The sequence below is a fragment of the Lethenteron reissneri genome, chromosome 27 (assembly GCF_015708825.2).
Source record: "Lethenteron reissneri isolate LAM-NWPU_2019-01 chromosome 27, ASM1570882v1, whole genome shotgun sequence".
Taxonomy (NCBI): Eukaryota; Metazoa; Chordata; class Hyperoartia; order Petromyzontiformes; family Petromyzontidae; genus Lethenteron; species Lethenteron reissneri.
In genome coordinates, this window is record NC_083805.1 from 158,678 (window position 1) to 174,527 (window position 15,850).

General features: G+C 57.6%; 1 protein-coding gene across 2 annotated transcripts in view; it reads right to left on the bottom strand.

The window, feature by feature from the left end:
* The window catches only part of LOC133348247 (T-box transcription factor TBX2-like), a 31,602-nt gene extending 17,921 nt beyond the window's left edge, over window positions 1-13,681 (bottom strand). Inside the window, exons 1-2 of one of the 2 annotated variants that reach the window (XM_061560962.1) lie at window positions 12,926-13,681; window positions 9,806-10,073 (exon numbers count right to left, since the gene is read on the bottom strand). In XM_061560962.1, coding sequence (XP_061416946.1) covers window positions 9,806-10,073; window positions 12,926-13,269 — 612 coding nt within the window. In that variant the 5' untranslated portion in view covers window positions 13,270-13,681. The remainder of the gene's footprint in view (window positions 1-9,805; window positions 10,074-12,925) is intronic. The other variant, XM_061560961.1, reaches the window with a different exon arrangement.
* Between the last annotated feature and the right edge of the window lie 2,169 nt (window positions 13,682-15,850).

Genomic DNA, 15,850 nt, shown 5'->3' on the forward strand with positions numbered 1-15,850 from the left:
CGCCCAGGTATGTATATATCTATATACAAAGGCAAATACAAAGATCACCCATATAGGCTAAACATACTATTGGGGCAAGTGCTTTAGCGAGCACATATGAAGGCCGGCACGGCACACGAGGGGTGGGTGGCCAGCACTACGCCCGGCCACCTTTGTCTCCCCAGTGGCGATGTTTGCATACCGTACCAGGTAATCATTTGAGGCGGAGTTAACCTAGGAGAGACCCAGGACCGGTTCAAATAGTCGTCACTGGTGTTGGCCGTGAGCGGGAATCGAATCTGGGTCGCTAGGTTCGTAGCGCAGCGCGCTAACTGCTACATTACCGCTGCCCACAATATATACACACACACTGTTACACACACACGGTATGTGCTTGCGTATGCATACATCCATGGCTAGAATTCAGCACGGGTCTGTCCAGAAAATGTTTCCACACCGGCACACCACATCCAGTACACCCCATGTCGCCATGGCCGCGGCGGCGCGGGACGCATCCAGTGAGAAACGAAGCCCCCCCCGTACGTGTGTGTGTGAGCGAGCGCACACACACACACACATATATATATGTGTGTGTGTGTGTGAGCGAGCGCGCACACACACATATATATGTGTGTGTGTGAGCGAGCGCACACACACACACACATATATATATGTGTGTGTGAGCGAGCGCACACACACACATATATATGTGTGTGTGTGAGCGAGGGCACACACACACACATATATATGTGTGTGTGTGTGAGCGAGGGCACACACACACATATATATGTGTGTGTGTGTGAGCGAGGGCACACACACACATATATATGTGTGTGTGTGAGAGCGAGGGCACACACACACACATATATATGTGTGTGTGTGTGAGCGAGGGCACACACACACACATATATAGGTGTGTGTGTGTGAGCGAGCGCACACACACACACACATATATAGGTGTGTGTGTGTGAGCGAGCGCACACATACACACACATATATATATGTGTGTGTGAGAGCGAGCGCACACACACATATATATAGGTGCTCGCTCACGAAACGTGTCCCAACAGTCTGCTTGAGTCGATGCGGGGGGTGTTTGTCTTTATTTGCATAAATGTATTCCCGACGAAGGCCAGTCGGTCGAAACGTTGATATCTTTGCTTTCCTTCTTCAGTGATACGAACATATATTTGTGAGTCGCCCTTGGTAATGAGCTCCACACACCGTGTCGCTCATTGGGGGAGTGGTTTGACCATACTTCTCCACGCCGGTCAGTGCGGGCTGCTGAAAGGTGGCGGCCGCCCAGATATGGACTCAACGCCGCCGAGCGTTAGACCTGGCCGGGACCCACCCGACTAAAGAACTATCAAGATGAGTATTGTCGTCTTCTTGGTTCTTTCGGTAAAGTCACGTAGAAGGGAAATAATAAATTAATAAAAATAAAACATAATTAAATACATTCTCACGACGTTTCGACCACAACGCAAGCAGCCGTCCTCAGGTAAAGAACAGGGCTGTATTTTATTATGTTTCATTTTTATTATTTTATTATTTCCCTTCTACGCGACTTTACCGAAAGAACCAAGAAGATGAATCCCTGCAGTCACGAAAGAAGCTTCAAATCGAAATGTAGTATTGTCATGCCACTCGTCGTGTCCAGGTTCTGACCGAGCAGGTCCGCGAGTTCGACGACAAATCGCTTCTGCTCCCCCGCGTCGCTCTCCATCCAAGACGGCCGTCAGCCGCTGCTCTGTCGAGCTGCGATGATTTCAGTAGCGCAGTCACTGCCACAACGGTAGTGCAGTCATCTTCTCGTTCCGTGCGCACGTGTGTACGCACGTGTGTAAGTATGTGTGTGTAAGTACGAGTGTGTGTAAGTACGTGTGTGTAAGTACGTGTGTGTAAGCACGTGTGTGTGTAAGTACGTGTGTACGCACGTGTGTAAGTATGTGTGTGTAAGTATGTGTGTGTGTAAGTACGTGTGTGTAAGTACGTGTGTGTAAGTACGTGTGTGTAAGTATGTGTGTGTGTAAGTACGTGTGTGTAAGTACGTGTGTGTAAGTACGTGTGTGTAAGCACGTGTGTGTGTAAGTACGTGTGTACGCACTTGTGTAAGTACGTGTGTGTAAGTACGTGTGTGTAAGTACGTGTGTACGCACTTGTGTAAGTACGTGTGTGTAAGTACGTGTGTGTAAGTACGTGTGTATGTACGTGTGTAAGTACGTGTATGCGAGAGGCGGGTGGCGCAGTGATCGACCAGATGGCCCAAAGTTCCTTCCATTCCCGACCGCGGCTACCATCCGTGGCAAGCGACGTCGCTGAGCCTCACCTCGTATCGGACTGCAGATGCCCACGCATTATGAATCATGATATATCTCGTGTGGTGGGAGAGCATTAGAACTTCCAGCTACCTTTGCTACGTACACATCGCACGAGACGTAGGCGGGTTTCGGCCCTCATGCGTCTCCTCAGCAGTCAGATTTGCTAAACACATTGTGCCGTCTCATCAGCTGTTACTAGCACGTGCCTTTTCTCTGCACCACAGACAGGGCAAACACCACACAACTCAGTCCAGCCCCGCTCAGCCGGAGGTCGCTCCTTCTCTTCTGCTGCCCCCACAGTCTGGACCTCCCTTCCCACCAGACACCCGTGCTGTCAAGTCCCTGTCCCTGTTTAAGTCCAGGCTCAAGAGCTCCTCCTCTGCCTATAACGGACTGCATCTAGAAGACAAAGACCCGACCTTAACAGATTGGTTGGGGCAAGTGCTGTTAGCGAGTCGCAGCTATGAAGGCCGACACAGCACACGAGGGTCACCAGCACCACGCCCGGCCGCTTTGTGAGCGGGAATCGAACTCGGCTCACCAGGTTCATAGCGCAGCGCGCTAACCGCTACACTACCGCTCCCCACTGCCTTTGACGCACTCCTCTACACACACACACAGCCCACTTTTATAGATGCACTCCACACAGACACAGCCCACTGTTTCTAGATACACGACACACGCATTCCCCACTGCTTCTGCGCAGCACCGCTGAGACGCGCTCACATTAGCCGACCAGTGTTGGTGGCTACGCACGTCGCCTGTGACCCTGCCTTGTGGAGGCAGCAGCGAGGGTTGGGGGATCGCGCACACGGGGATGATGTCTCCCCCTTCCCACGGGTGGGCATCGAGGAGGAGCCGTGCCAGGAAACGGCGGTGCCACCAAAGCGTGGACTGTTATCCCCGTCCCTTCTGTACCGTGGGATCGAGCGTTGCCCCTTCGCACGTCGTGAGTTGTCTCCGCGTGCTCCCACTCGTATAAACATTATGAACATGGATTACCTGAAAATATACAAACGTATTATCGATATAGAGGACCGCAGAGCTCGGGAAATTGTTGGTAGCACCGCCGGCTCCTCAGCACCCTGGCTGATGCTGCCATCTTCACGCTCGCGTCTATGATTCTCCCTCGGCGATTGTGAGAGGCGCGATTTATATGAAGGGTGACGCCGCTGTGTATGCAACATCTACTACACGTGATGGACGGTCGTGATTTAGCAGCTCTTCCACTCCACATTGTATTGCACCGTTACGCTGGACACAACCTCGTCACGAGCTGTGAACTACTGCAAGTGATTCATACCAACATTCGTGTAATATCGGAGCGCGCCGATATTAACCCGGCAGCGTAGAGAACGCGGTGCAAGATATGAGGGGATACAGAACTGGAAATTCAGTGGGCCATGCATGGGACGTGTGTGTACATCAGCAGTCAAAGAGGCATGAACGTGTTGAACTCGCACAGCCGTATATATATATACAAACACGCGTACACAATCGTGTACATAACCATAAGGACAGGCACACCGCACAAACGAGCAGAGACCATGAACACACGCGTGCACAACAAGATGTGTCCGAACACATATACATGTATATATGTACACGCGTACACACGCCTACACAACCGAGCAATGCACACATAACCACCACAATGAACACAATTTGTTAATTAATTACACTGCGTAGAACAAACAAAAATATGTGTCGTGACGCAATGAATCCGCATGCGAAAATACACAATCGTGCAGTGGTTCACATATACATGTAAGCATGTTGAACGTATTTCGCACCGTACGTAGCCAACCGTACTAATTGGAGGTGCTACATTTGTATATATGCGTGGTAATTTATTACACAAATTACAGAGCCAACACACAACGAGTACACGGACATAATTACCACACAATATACACATACACCCTTATGAACGCACAAAACACGTACATTTAGCACACACACGCCTGATTGTCAAAAACGAGAACATCGTACATAACTCATAGAAATGCACAAAAACACACGAACACAATTCATGTGTTATTAACACAAACGTCAACACACCGAATACAGAAATACACACACACCTAAACACCAGTCACACACAAAGCTAACACATAATCAACATCCGCATATCAATATTCACCGACACAACAGCGCTTGTGCACAGAAGCGTGGACGTTTCGTTGTGGGCTCGGGGATTGGAGCCGGGAACGCGAGGAGGGGACACAGCGGGAAAACCCCGTCACACATCCATTAGTCAACCACAGCCAATACCCACACTTTACCCCACCACACATTCATTAGTCAACCACAGCCAATACCCACACCTTACCCCACCACACATCCATTAGTCAACCACAGTCAATACCCACACTTTACCCCACCACACATTCATTAGTCAACCACAGCCAATACACACACTTTACCCCACCATACATTCATTAGTCAACCACAGCCAATTCCCACGCCTCAGTCAACCCACCGGTCAGCCGGCTAACTCGAATCAATGCCCACACTCGACCCTGCCAGTCAATCCCAACCGATATCAACACTCCACCCCACCACACCGGAGTCCAATCGACCACAGCCACTCCCCATAGCCGACCCCGGATCGAGGCCGGCCCTTAACGCGACCCCGTGGCCGAGTGACCCCGTAACTCAGGGGTGGAGGCAACACAGGGGCGATGGTCACGCTGGGGTAACGTAGAGGCAAAGCGGGGTCACGGCAACGCGGGGTCACGGTGGCACCGCTACGCGCAGGCCGCTATTGTTCTCCGCGCGACCCCCGTCTCGAGAGGGCGGGGGTGAGGGGGGCTAACGGGGCGGGCGGTCTCGATACGAGCGGTGATTGTCGATCGCAGTTGGAGAGGGTAGTAGGGGTGGAACGAGGGGGGCTTGGAAACCCCCTGAATGCAGCTCGCTCAAGCCCTGCCCCCATCCCACGCCCCCCCCCCCCATTTCCCGCTCAAGTTCACGGCGTTGTTCGTTCCCCGAGCCCGGCAGCGACTCGCGGGGTCGGGAGAGCGAAGCGGGGAGAAGGGGAGAGACGGTGGTGGACGAGAGAGTGAGAGACTGTGGGAAGGAGGGAGTAGATGAAGGCAGGGAAGAGGCGGACGAGATGGGGAGAGGGAGGCGGGGGAGATGGGGAGAGGGAGGCGAGGAAGGGAGAGGAATGTGGAGTCATCGCCTTCCGCGGTGCCGGCTCCGAGTCTGCGCGTGTGTGTCTGTGTGTGCCCGCGTGTGTCTTTGCGTGTTGTTTGTCCATGTGTGTGTCTGTATTTGTGTGTCCCTCACTGTGTGTGTTCGTGTCTTTGTCTGTGGGTTCGTGTTTCTCCGCGTGCCCAGCGTGTTCCTGTTGCCCTGCGTGCGTCTTCCGTGTTGTGTGTGAAAGTGTCTATGCGGCGTTCCCGTGCGACTTCGTGTGTCTGTCCCCGCGTGTGTGTGTTGGTCTGTCCGCGTGTTTCCAAACTACAGCATATTCACGAAACGGAGAGTGCGTGCGAGAGAGAGGGGGGAGCGAGGAGAGCGAGGAGAGAGGGAGAGAGGTCCCCCGGCCGTGTTTGTCTTTGTCGAGTTGCTCACAATTGTCGCACGAACGCGTGGAATAGGGAGCGGGGCGCAGCGAATTCCCGCGCGCAAGGATCCTAAACAAACGGCGCTGATTCAATTAGCGCCGCGTCCGCCCCGTGGCCCCAGGGCCACAAGCCCCCCCCTCCCGCCTCGGCCCACGACCGCGCTCCGAGCCCCTGGGCCCCGTTTCGGGGCCCGCGGCCGCGATGCCGCCTCGCAAAGGCAGCGGCAGCACGAGAACACACGCTTTGGGTGCAAAGACAAAGATCCCCCGTAAAGCCTTTACCAGCCTGTTGGGGCAAGTGCTGTTAGGGGGTAGCACCAAGCCCGGCCGCTGTTGTATCCCTAGTGGCGATGTCTATTAGGTACAGTACTTATTTGAGGTTGAGTCAACCTAGGGGAGGCACAGGACAACTTTTTGGCCGTGAGCGGAAATCGAACTCGGGTCGCCGGGCTCTAGCGCCAGCGCGCTAACCACTGCGCCACCGCTCCCATAAACGCACACACGTACATACACGTGTACACAGCTACGAGCGCGCACGCGTGTGTACACATCAACACGTGTGCACACGTAACTAGAGACACGTGTGTACCAATACATAGACACAGCTATACACCACCAATGCATGTGCACACAACAGATGTACGTGTATGTGGTTGTACATAAATAGAAACACTGATATAACACACACAAGAAACACAAATACCCCCTTAACAGACTGTTGGGCTAAGTGTTACATTCGAGCACCTTTGAAGACCGGTACGGCACGCGAGGGGGTGGGTGGCCCGCATCACTCACGGCCACCTTTGTCTTTCTAGTGGCGATGTTTACACATCGCGCCACGTACTCAGTTGAGGCTGAGTCGACCTAGGGGAGGCCCAGGACTGCTTCAGATAATCGTCGCTGGTGTAAGCGGGAATCGAACCCGGGTCGCTGGGTTCGTCTCGCAGCGCGCTAACCGCGACACGACACACACGCACATACCATACACACACCACACACACACCATACACAAATATACACAACGGCACACGCACACACATCACACACACGCGTACACAGCATATGATATACACGTGCATTTGATCAAATGCATGCACACACACATATATACAGTACAGCAAATACGAGCACTAAATAACATACACACGCTCACACAACACACAAAGACACACAATCGTAAACACGCACGTCCACAGATAATGGCACACGTTTCTGGGTGTGAATGCACGCACATTCGTCCATACAGGCGCACAAAAAACAAACACCGTGGCGCGTACACTCACACAACAATAAATAACCACGCAGTCGGAGTCGACTGGCACGCACAAAGACAGAGGTACCCCTGTAGCCTTACAGGCAGTTGCGGGCAAGTGCTGATAGCGAGTCCCGATCAAAATGCGGCATCGCGCACAGAGGGAGGAGGTTGTGTGGCCAACCCCTCGCCCGGCCGCCTTTGTCTCCCCAGTGCTGATGTTTACGCTCCGCACCAGGTACTCGTTTGAGGCCGAGTTGACACACGTGCATATATACACAGGTCCCCCATATAGCCTTCTACGGACTACTGGGGCAAGTGCTGTTAGCGAGCGCACAGACCTGGCACGGCATATACGGGGCATACACAAGGGGGTGTGTGGACAACACAAGCCCCGGCCACCTTTGTCTCCCCGGTGATGTTTACACACCACGCCAGGTACCCATTTAACTCTGAGTCGACCTAGTGGAGACATTTTCCCAGAACCGGTTCAGATATTCGTCACCGACAGTGACCGCGAGCGGGAATCGCGCTAACGAACACTTCACTACAACACACAAACGTGTATCACACACACATGTATAACACACACATGTATAACACATACACACACGTGTATCACACACACACGTGTGTGTAACACACACACACGTGTATCACACACACACACGTATATAACACACACGAATGCCTCCATGTGATCACTATTTAATTCATACGTGAATGCATTTGCACCGTCATTTATTTATTACACTCCAGCGCGTGCACGTTGTCTGTGCACACTTGCAGCTCTGTGCGTGTGTGTACACGCGGTCGTGCACACATGCACACACGCGCGCGTGCAAAGGATCGCGTGTGTGTATGTGTGTCCGCGTGTACACGAGTGTGTGTCCGTGTGTACACGAGTGTGTGTCCGTGTGTACACGAGTGTGTCCGTGTGTACATGAGTGTGTGTCCGTGTGTACACGAGTGTGTGTGTGGCTTCGCTATGAACTCAGCAGAGAGAGACCCGAATTCGATTCCCGTTCACGTCCACCAATATCAGTGACGATTCATCGGAACCAGTCCTGGGGCCTCCCCTAGGTTGACTCAGCCTAAAACGAGCATCTGGCGCGATATGTAAACATCGCCACTAGGGAGACAAATACGAGCGGGTGGTGGTGGTGCTGGCCAATCCGCCCACCACGCGTGTTATACACACACACACGTGTTATACATACACGCACACACGCGTATGCCGGCCCCGGCCTTCATGGGTGCTACTCGGTAACAGCACTTGTCCCGACATTCTGTTGAAGGATATAGGGAGATGTTTGTCTTTCTACATTAGTGTACACACACACACGCGTGTTATACACAAACACACACGCAGGTGTTGTACACACACACATACACGCGTGTACACACGAACACACACACGCGTGTACACACGAACACACACGTGTTGTACACACACTCGTGTACACACGGACACACACACTCGTGTACACACGGACACACACACACACGCACGCGTGTTGTACACTCCCCCCCCTTGCCGCCCCAGACTCCGCACCCACACACTCGGCCTATCGGAACGACCATCATCACGTGGCTTACCTGGCGGGGCTACACCTGAGCGCTTGGCTATCGCAACAAGAACAACGTTCACTAGCATCTATATATGCATACAACATACGTGGGTCATGTAACATATATATGGTAAACACGTGTAGCACATGAATCATGAGACTTGAGCGGATGGTGGAGACGTGGGGAATGGTGCGGCCTTCATAGGTGCTCGCTAAAAGCACTTGCCCTTGCTGTTAGCGAATACAAACGTTATATGGGGGATCTTTGTCTGTATGTGTGTACAGTCTGTGCTACGGGTGTAGCTGTCAAGTGTGTGTGAAATGTGTCGCTGCCAGGCTGTGTGACGGGTGTAGGTAGTTGTCAAGTTTGCGTGACGGGTCCCATGTGTCAGTGTAGCCGTGTTACAGTGTGCGGCTGTCAGGCTTGTTGTCGGCTGCGTCCGACAGCCTGTAGGTAGCTGCCGTTAGCTCGTGTCCAGTTAGACACGCAGTTTGTTTGTGAAGTTATCGACTACCCATCGTGTCTGTGCATCGTGTCTCCAGGGACGTCTGTGGACCCTGCAGACACGAGGCAGGGTCTGGCGCAGTGCGCCCTGGCCGTCGTGTCTGTGTCAAAGATGTCGGTGTGAAGATTCGCGTGTGAAGATTCGCGTGCGAAGATTCGCGTGTGAAGATGCGCGCGTCTGTGCGTGGTCGAGGCTCACGGCGCCTTCTGTGCTAAGCGTCGAAGTGCTGCGTTGTGTCCGGACTAAAGTCTCTGTGCTCACGGTGCGTTTGTGTGAGACTGATGATCTCTTGCAGCTGCTGCGTTGGCTTTGGTGCACAATCAAAACAAATATATATTTAAAACATCTAAACACTTTAACTATCATACTAATAATATCAAGTGTCAATAACATATATAGATGACGTTTCGGACTATGTACCTTATTTATAACGCATAGACGTTCCCTTGTAAGGCAGTACAAGTCAACATAAACCACGTACTTACATAACATGTCTGTAAGTATACATAGACTAAAGGTGCCTGTTTTCCACAGCCACCTGAACACCCTAAGTGGCCCATGTGCGCGCGACGGGGGGCGGGTGGTGGTGGTGGTGTACTCACGAAGCCGTGCTTGTCCGAGATGTTGTTGGTGAGCTTCAGCTTGTGGAACGAGACCACCTTGGACATCCACTGTTCGCCCGTGGCCGGGCTGTCGGGGTGGATGTACATGCGCTTGGGCATCTCGGGGTCGGCCTTGCCCGCCACCATCCAGCGAGAGTTGTGGAACTTGTAGCGGCAATCGTCGGCCGCCACGATGTCCATGAGCAGGATGTACTTGGCCTTCTTGTCCAGACCCGACACTCGCACCTTGAAGGGCGGGAACATTCTCCTGCGGGGGGGGGGGGGGGGGAGACGGCGAGTCGGCGATGACAAGACGGTGTCGTCTGCTGCTGCAACAGCGAGACGCAGACGGCGCCCCCGAATAACCAGGCACAGCCGTGTGCCCTTTAAATAAACACGAATCATCAGACACACGAGTCGCAATCAGACGCAGCTATGCCCTTTCATAATCAGACACAGCTGATGTCCCATAATCAAATGAGACATCGCCGGTGTCGCGTGCTATTATTGCTGCTCGCGCGGAGCCGCGCACAGAAAACCCGCGCGGTTACCGTGGCCTCGTTGATCAAGAGTCGCGCCGACACCAATACACGAGATGACGAGTACACGGGATGCAGAGTACACGGGATGCAGAGTACACCGGCTGGCGAGTACACGGGATGCAGAGTACACGGGCTGGCGAGTACACGGGATGCAGAGTACACGGGATGACGAGTACACGGGCTGGCGAGTACACGGGATGACGAGTACACGGGATGCAGCGTACACGGGCTGATGAGTACACGGGTTCGATTTATATTGTCGGACGTGTGCGTGATTATTAAGATGCAAACATGTGCGCAATGAAAAGTTTGTACGATAAAATGAGTACAAATACAAATATATATACAAGCGCACACATGAATACGTATGTGTGTGTGAAGATATCCAGCTACCTTCTCCGTGTTCAGTTGCTGGTTGAATTATAAATGTGCACGTGAGGTCTTATGAGTACGTACGCACGAATGCGTGTACATAAGAGTGAATATACACATATAGCCAATGTCTATACACGCTCTACGCACATATACACACACACGACTGCGCGTTCGTGCGTACACGCGTGTGCAAACGTCGTGGACTATCAAACACTCAAGCCAGCCCCACGCAGAGACAGACAACCACGTGTGTGTGTGTACACACACCGCGTGTGTGTGTGTAGACACACACACACGCGGTGTACACAGAATGCGTGTGTACACACAAACTATCAGCAGCGAAAACACCAACGATTGACACGAGCACAATCGTGCGTTCGTGTGTGTAGGATGAGCAGAGTTCACGCGTGTCTATGTATATGTCTACAATGAGTGCCTGGTGCGATATATAAACATCGTCAATAGGGAGACAAAGGCGGCCGGTCGTGGTGCTGGCCACTCACCCCCTCGCGTGCCGATGTGGCCTTCGTAGGTGCTCGCTAACAGCACCTGCCCCAACAGTCTGTGAAGGCTACACGGGGGATCTTTGTCTTTGTGTCGGGGGTCCGCGCGGCTGTCGCTCGACCCACGAGTCCTTCCGACATTTCGGCAAACGCGACGCGATGTTTCGCTGTCCACAAAACATCGACGTGCAAATGTTCTAATTAATCTTAACGAGATCCGCATTTGTTTTTCGGGCAAGCATGTGCGCGTGCACGCGTGCATCGCGCACCGAGTTGTACATATATACATACACACACAGACATATCTGCCGTGTAGCCTGTGGGGGCAAGTGCTGTTCGCGAGCGCCGACGAGAGTCGGGACGGCACACGAGGGGGTGGCCGGCACCGCGCCCGGCCGACAAACACCCGCGAAGACCATCGGCCGACTTCCTGGCGTCTCCGTCGCGTCCTCTCCCCGCGAGTTCTCTCTCAAGCCCCCCCCCCAACTGCACGATTCGCACGCGAGCGACGCGCGGCGGAGGCGGGCAGAGTGCGAACTGTTGTGGGAGAGCGAACTCGGAGAAGCCGGCCAGGCCTGCGTCATGGGGGCGCTTCGCGAGGCCGCGTCTCGCTCGGGGTTGTGAGACCCCCCCCCCTCGTTCTCTCTCCTCGTGTAAGCTACAAACGAAACCACTCTCGCTCAAATCCACCCCCGTGCGATCCCGATTGTCGACCCCTGTGCTGCCTGCGAGCCGCGATCTCAGCCGGTCGAGTCTCGGTTTGCAACATCGGCCCCAGTGGTCGCTCTGAGCTGTGCGGCGCGGGAGGAGAGGAAATGTGCGGAGAGGCGAGGGAAGGAGAGGGGGGGGGGACGAGGGGAGGAGAGAGGAGAGTCGCTCTCGAGATTTTCTCACTCGAACGCCGAACGACCCTCCTCGCTCCGGAATGCGCCGGAGACACCGCGGGGAGAGACTGCGAGACGACACCGCGAGGAGACCGCGGCAGAGGCGCGCGACGTAGCCGGCTCGGCGGTGCTGTCACCGCCGCCGTTTCTGCGCCCGAGGCGCGGCGGCTCCGCGTGGAAGGGCCGCGAGAGACGGGAAGGAGCCTCCCGCGCGCGCGACGGCGACTCTCGCTCGGAGCAAAATAAATGCGCTGGTCTTGAGGTCCGTGCTGGGCCCCACGTCCCGCACAGCTCCTGGGGCCCCGCGGAGTTTGCACTGCGCGGGTCGCACGCCACCTCGTGATGGTGCCCGCACGTCTGTCCGTGCACGCCGCGACGGGGACTCTGCCTGTGTACACTGCGGTGGACGACGCCTGCACCCCGCCGCGGTGTACGCGCGTGCGATTGCGCACACGCTGTGACAACGTGTACGTGATGCAACGGTGATGCGTATACGCGTCGTCGTACGCGATGCATGGCGTGTGCACACTGCGTGTACACACTGTGTGTGTGTACACACACAGTGTGTACACATTGCAATAGTGTACGCCCGTTACAGCGACGTGCGTACACTTGCGTACACGCTCTGTCCGAGTCCGCTATGTCGGAGTCAGCGAAGGTGCGCACACGACGAGGAGGAGGAGGCGTGGGGGCCTCGCGGGGTCTCTCGAACTCGGTCGCGGGACCCCGGGCCCCGCATCCCTCCCGCTGGGGAGGGACCCCGGAATCCCCTCCCGCTGGGACCCCCCCTCTCGCACCCCGTGTCTCGGCGCTCACCTGCCGGACTTGGTGATGACCATCTCCGTGCCGAACTTGTGGAACTGGTCCCACAGATCTTTGGCTTCGAGCGTCACTTTGGGGTCATCTTCCACGGCCTCCTCCGCCTCCAGCCCCTTGAGGTGGCGCAGGTGCGCGGCCTGGTGACTCAGCGCGGACACCGAGAGGCCGGGGTCGCCGGGCATCCCCTTCCCGAGGGAGCCGGAGAGTCCCGGCGGCAGCGCGAGCGCGGGGAAGAACGGGGGCTGCGCGGCGAGCAGGGCGCTCATGGGGAGGTCGCTCGGCCGGCCGGGGAAGAAGGGGTGGTAGGCCATTCCGCTCGCAGCTAGGGCCGGCTCTCGCATCGGGACGCACGAGAAGGAGGCCGCGCGCGCCCTCGTCCGCGGCGGGGTCGCTCGCTCGGTAAAGTCGTGCGGGGGGTCGCAGCTGCTGACGGGAGGAGCGGCGGAGGAGGAGATGCAGGACGAGGAGGAGGAGGACGAGGAGGAGGAGGATCGGCGGCGGTGGCGAGAAGAGATGGAAGCGCGCCCACCCGGGCTTGGCGCGGTCGCTTGGGAGGGAGGGAGGAGGACTCCGCGGAGGGGCTGCGGGCAGGGGACGGCGCTGCGAGCTGCTGCTGCTGCTGCGTCCGGCCACGAGCGCAGCGCCGATCTCTGCCGCTGCGCGAAGTCGCGGCGCCGCGCGTCGCCCCCCGCTCCCCCCTCGTCTTTGTGCGCTCGCTGATTGAGTGGCGCTGATTGGCTCGTTGACGCGTCCCGGGCCAATGGCGAGCGGCGCGGGGCGTGGTGCCTTGACGCGGCGGCGCCGCGCGCGTTGCGTCACCGCGCGGCCGGCCGAGGTGTCGCCGCGACTTCCCCAGCGCGAGAAACAAAAAAAACTCGACGAGGGGGAGGAGAGAGGGAGGGGGGAGGGAGGGGGAAGTGAGGGAGGGGGAGGGGAGCCGCGGGTGTCCCGCGGCTCCCGCACGGCCCCCGCGACGAGGACGAGGCGCTTCGCAGCCAATAGCGCCCCCCCACCCCCACCACCTACCGCCTCCCACTCCGTGCAGGTGACCTATCCCCCTCCCCCGCCCATCGTCCCTACCCACTGCCCACCTGCGCTGTCCCCGACCCCCCACCAACCCCCCACAGGGCCCCCTTTCTCCCCGTTCCGGCGCCCCCCCCCCCTCGGCCCCCTCGGCGGCGCCTTCATCGCGGCCGCCCCCCCCCCCGCGCGTGCTCGGGGCCGTGTTGGTGTCGCGGCGCCCAGGACGCGCGGGGCGCCGCTGCCTCTCATCCCGCCGCGCTCCCAGGACGCTCCCCCCCCCCCTCCTCCCCCTGCCCCTCCCCTACTCCTCCCCACACAACTCCCCCCCCTACTCCCCCCACCCCACCGTCATCGCGATGGATTTGACGCCGGGTTCGTGCCACGGCGAGACGCGCGGTACGCGCTCGTGTTTACATGGCGCGGCGTCGCGCTCCGCGCTCCTCCGTGCGTGTTCATCACGGCGCCGTCGCTCCCCCGCCCCCCGCGCTCCCTGTCCAGCGCCTCGCGTCGTTATTAGCGCCCTTTAATAAGCAGCGCCGCGCCCCGGCGAAGAGGAGAGGTCATCGCCCCCACCCCCATCCCTTCCCCCCGCGGGGTTCATGGGCCACTGCGCTGTCCGAGCGTGGGGTCACCCCCCCTCCCTCCCGTGTCTCCTTCGGCGCGGCGCTGAAAGAAGCGCGGCGCGGGGATTAGGGCTGCAGCAGGAGGAGGAGGAGGATGAGGGTGCCGGCCGTGCTAACAGGGTTACGGATGGGCGGCCGGGACCACAGTAGGATGAACGAGGGTGGGGAGGGGACGAGAGAGCGAGAGAGAGGGGGGAGGATGAGGGATGAGGGGCGGGGGCTCGCAGGGGGATGGCGGTGGGGGCGGTGTGGGAGAGGCCGCGGCGGGTAAAGTGATTAGCCGCTCCGACAGACCACTCGCCCGCACGGCGCCAGCGCGGCTGCTGCCCGGACAATGGCGGGGGCCACTCAGCCCCGCGTCGCGGCCCCGGGGCCCCGGGCCCCCGCACGCTCGGGGATAATGGGGGGGGGGGGTCCTCTCCTCGAATCCCGCGAGGTCCGGAGTAGCGGGGAGGGGTGTTTCGCTAATTTGGCCAACGGGAATCCAACCTCGACATTCAAAGTTGGCGGACTCGGTCAAAACGCAGCAGCGGCGGCAGCTGCGGGACGAGAATCCATGTCACTTCGCTCTCGGGGCCTCGCGTCTCGCGCAGTGCCCGCCGCGCTGCAAGTGGCCGTGAGGCGGCGGCGGCAGCGTGGGAGAGGCAACGAGGGTGCTTTGTGTGCCCCAGAGATGTTGTCGCCGCGGAGGAGAGGGTGGAGGACGCTGCCCGCGACGCTCGCCGCGTAATCCACGGCGCCGCGGCGCTCACAATGCCCTTAATCTGGCCGCTTAATTTAACAACAAAAAAGGGGTTCGGAAAAATAATGAACGTGACGTCGTCATTAGCGCTGCGTGACCGGACCGAGGCGGAGCGGGGACGAGTGGACGCGACCCGCGGCGGCGACGCGGCGTCTGGGAGTCGAGCGGCGGCGGGAGGGAGGGGAGAGGGAGGGGAGAGGGATTAACAGCTCTTCCCCCCCCCCCCCAGCCTTCGGCAGGTGAGCGCGGCGCGGTGAGTTGTGGCGCCGGGCCGCGCCGCGCGCCGCGCTCCGCAGGAGAGGAGCGCCACGACCTCCTCCACCGAGGAGGGGACGGGGACGCTGCGGGGGGGAGGAGGAGGGGGGGGCACGAGGAGATAAGGAGGAGGCCGGCGGGGACCGGCGGGGTGGGGCGAGTGGCTCGAGTGCCGCTCGCGGCGCCTCCCTCCCTAATTGTGAGTAAACACGATTGTGAGTAAACACGATTGTGAGTGAACACGATTGTGAGTGGACATGTGTGGCGGTGTGGGGTTGG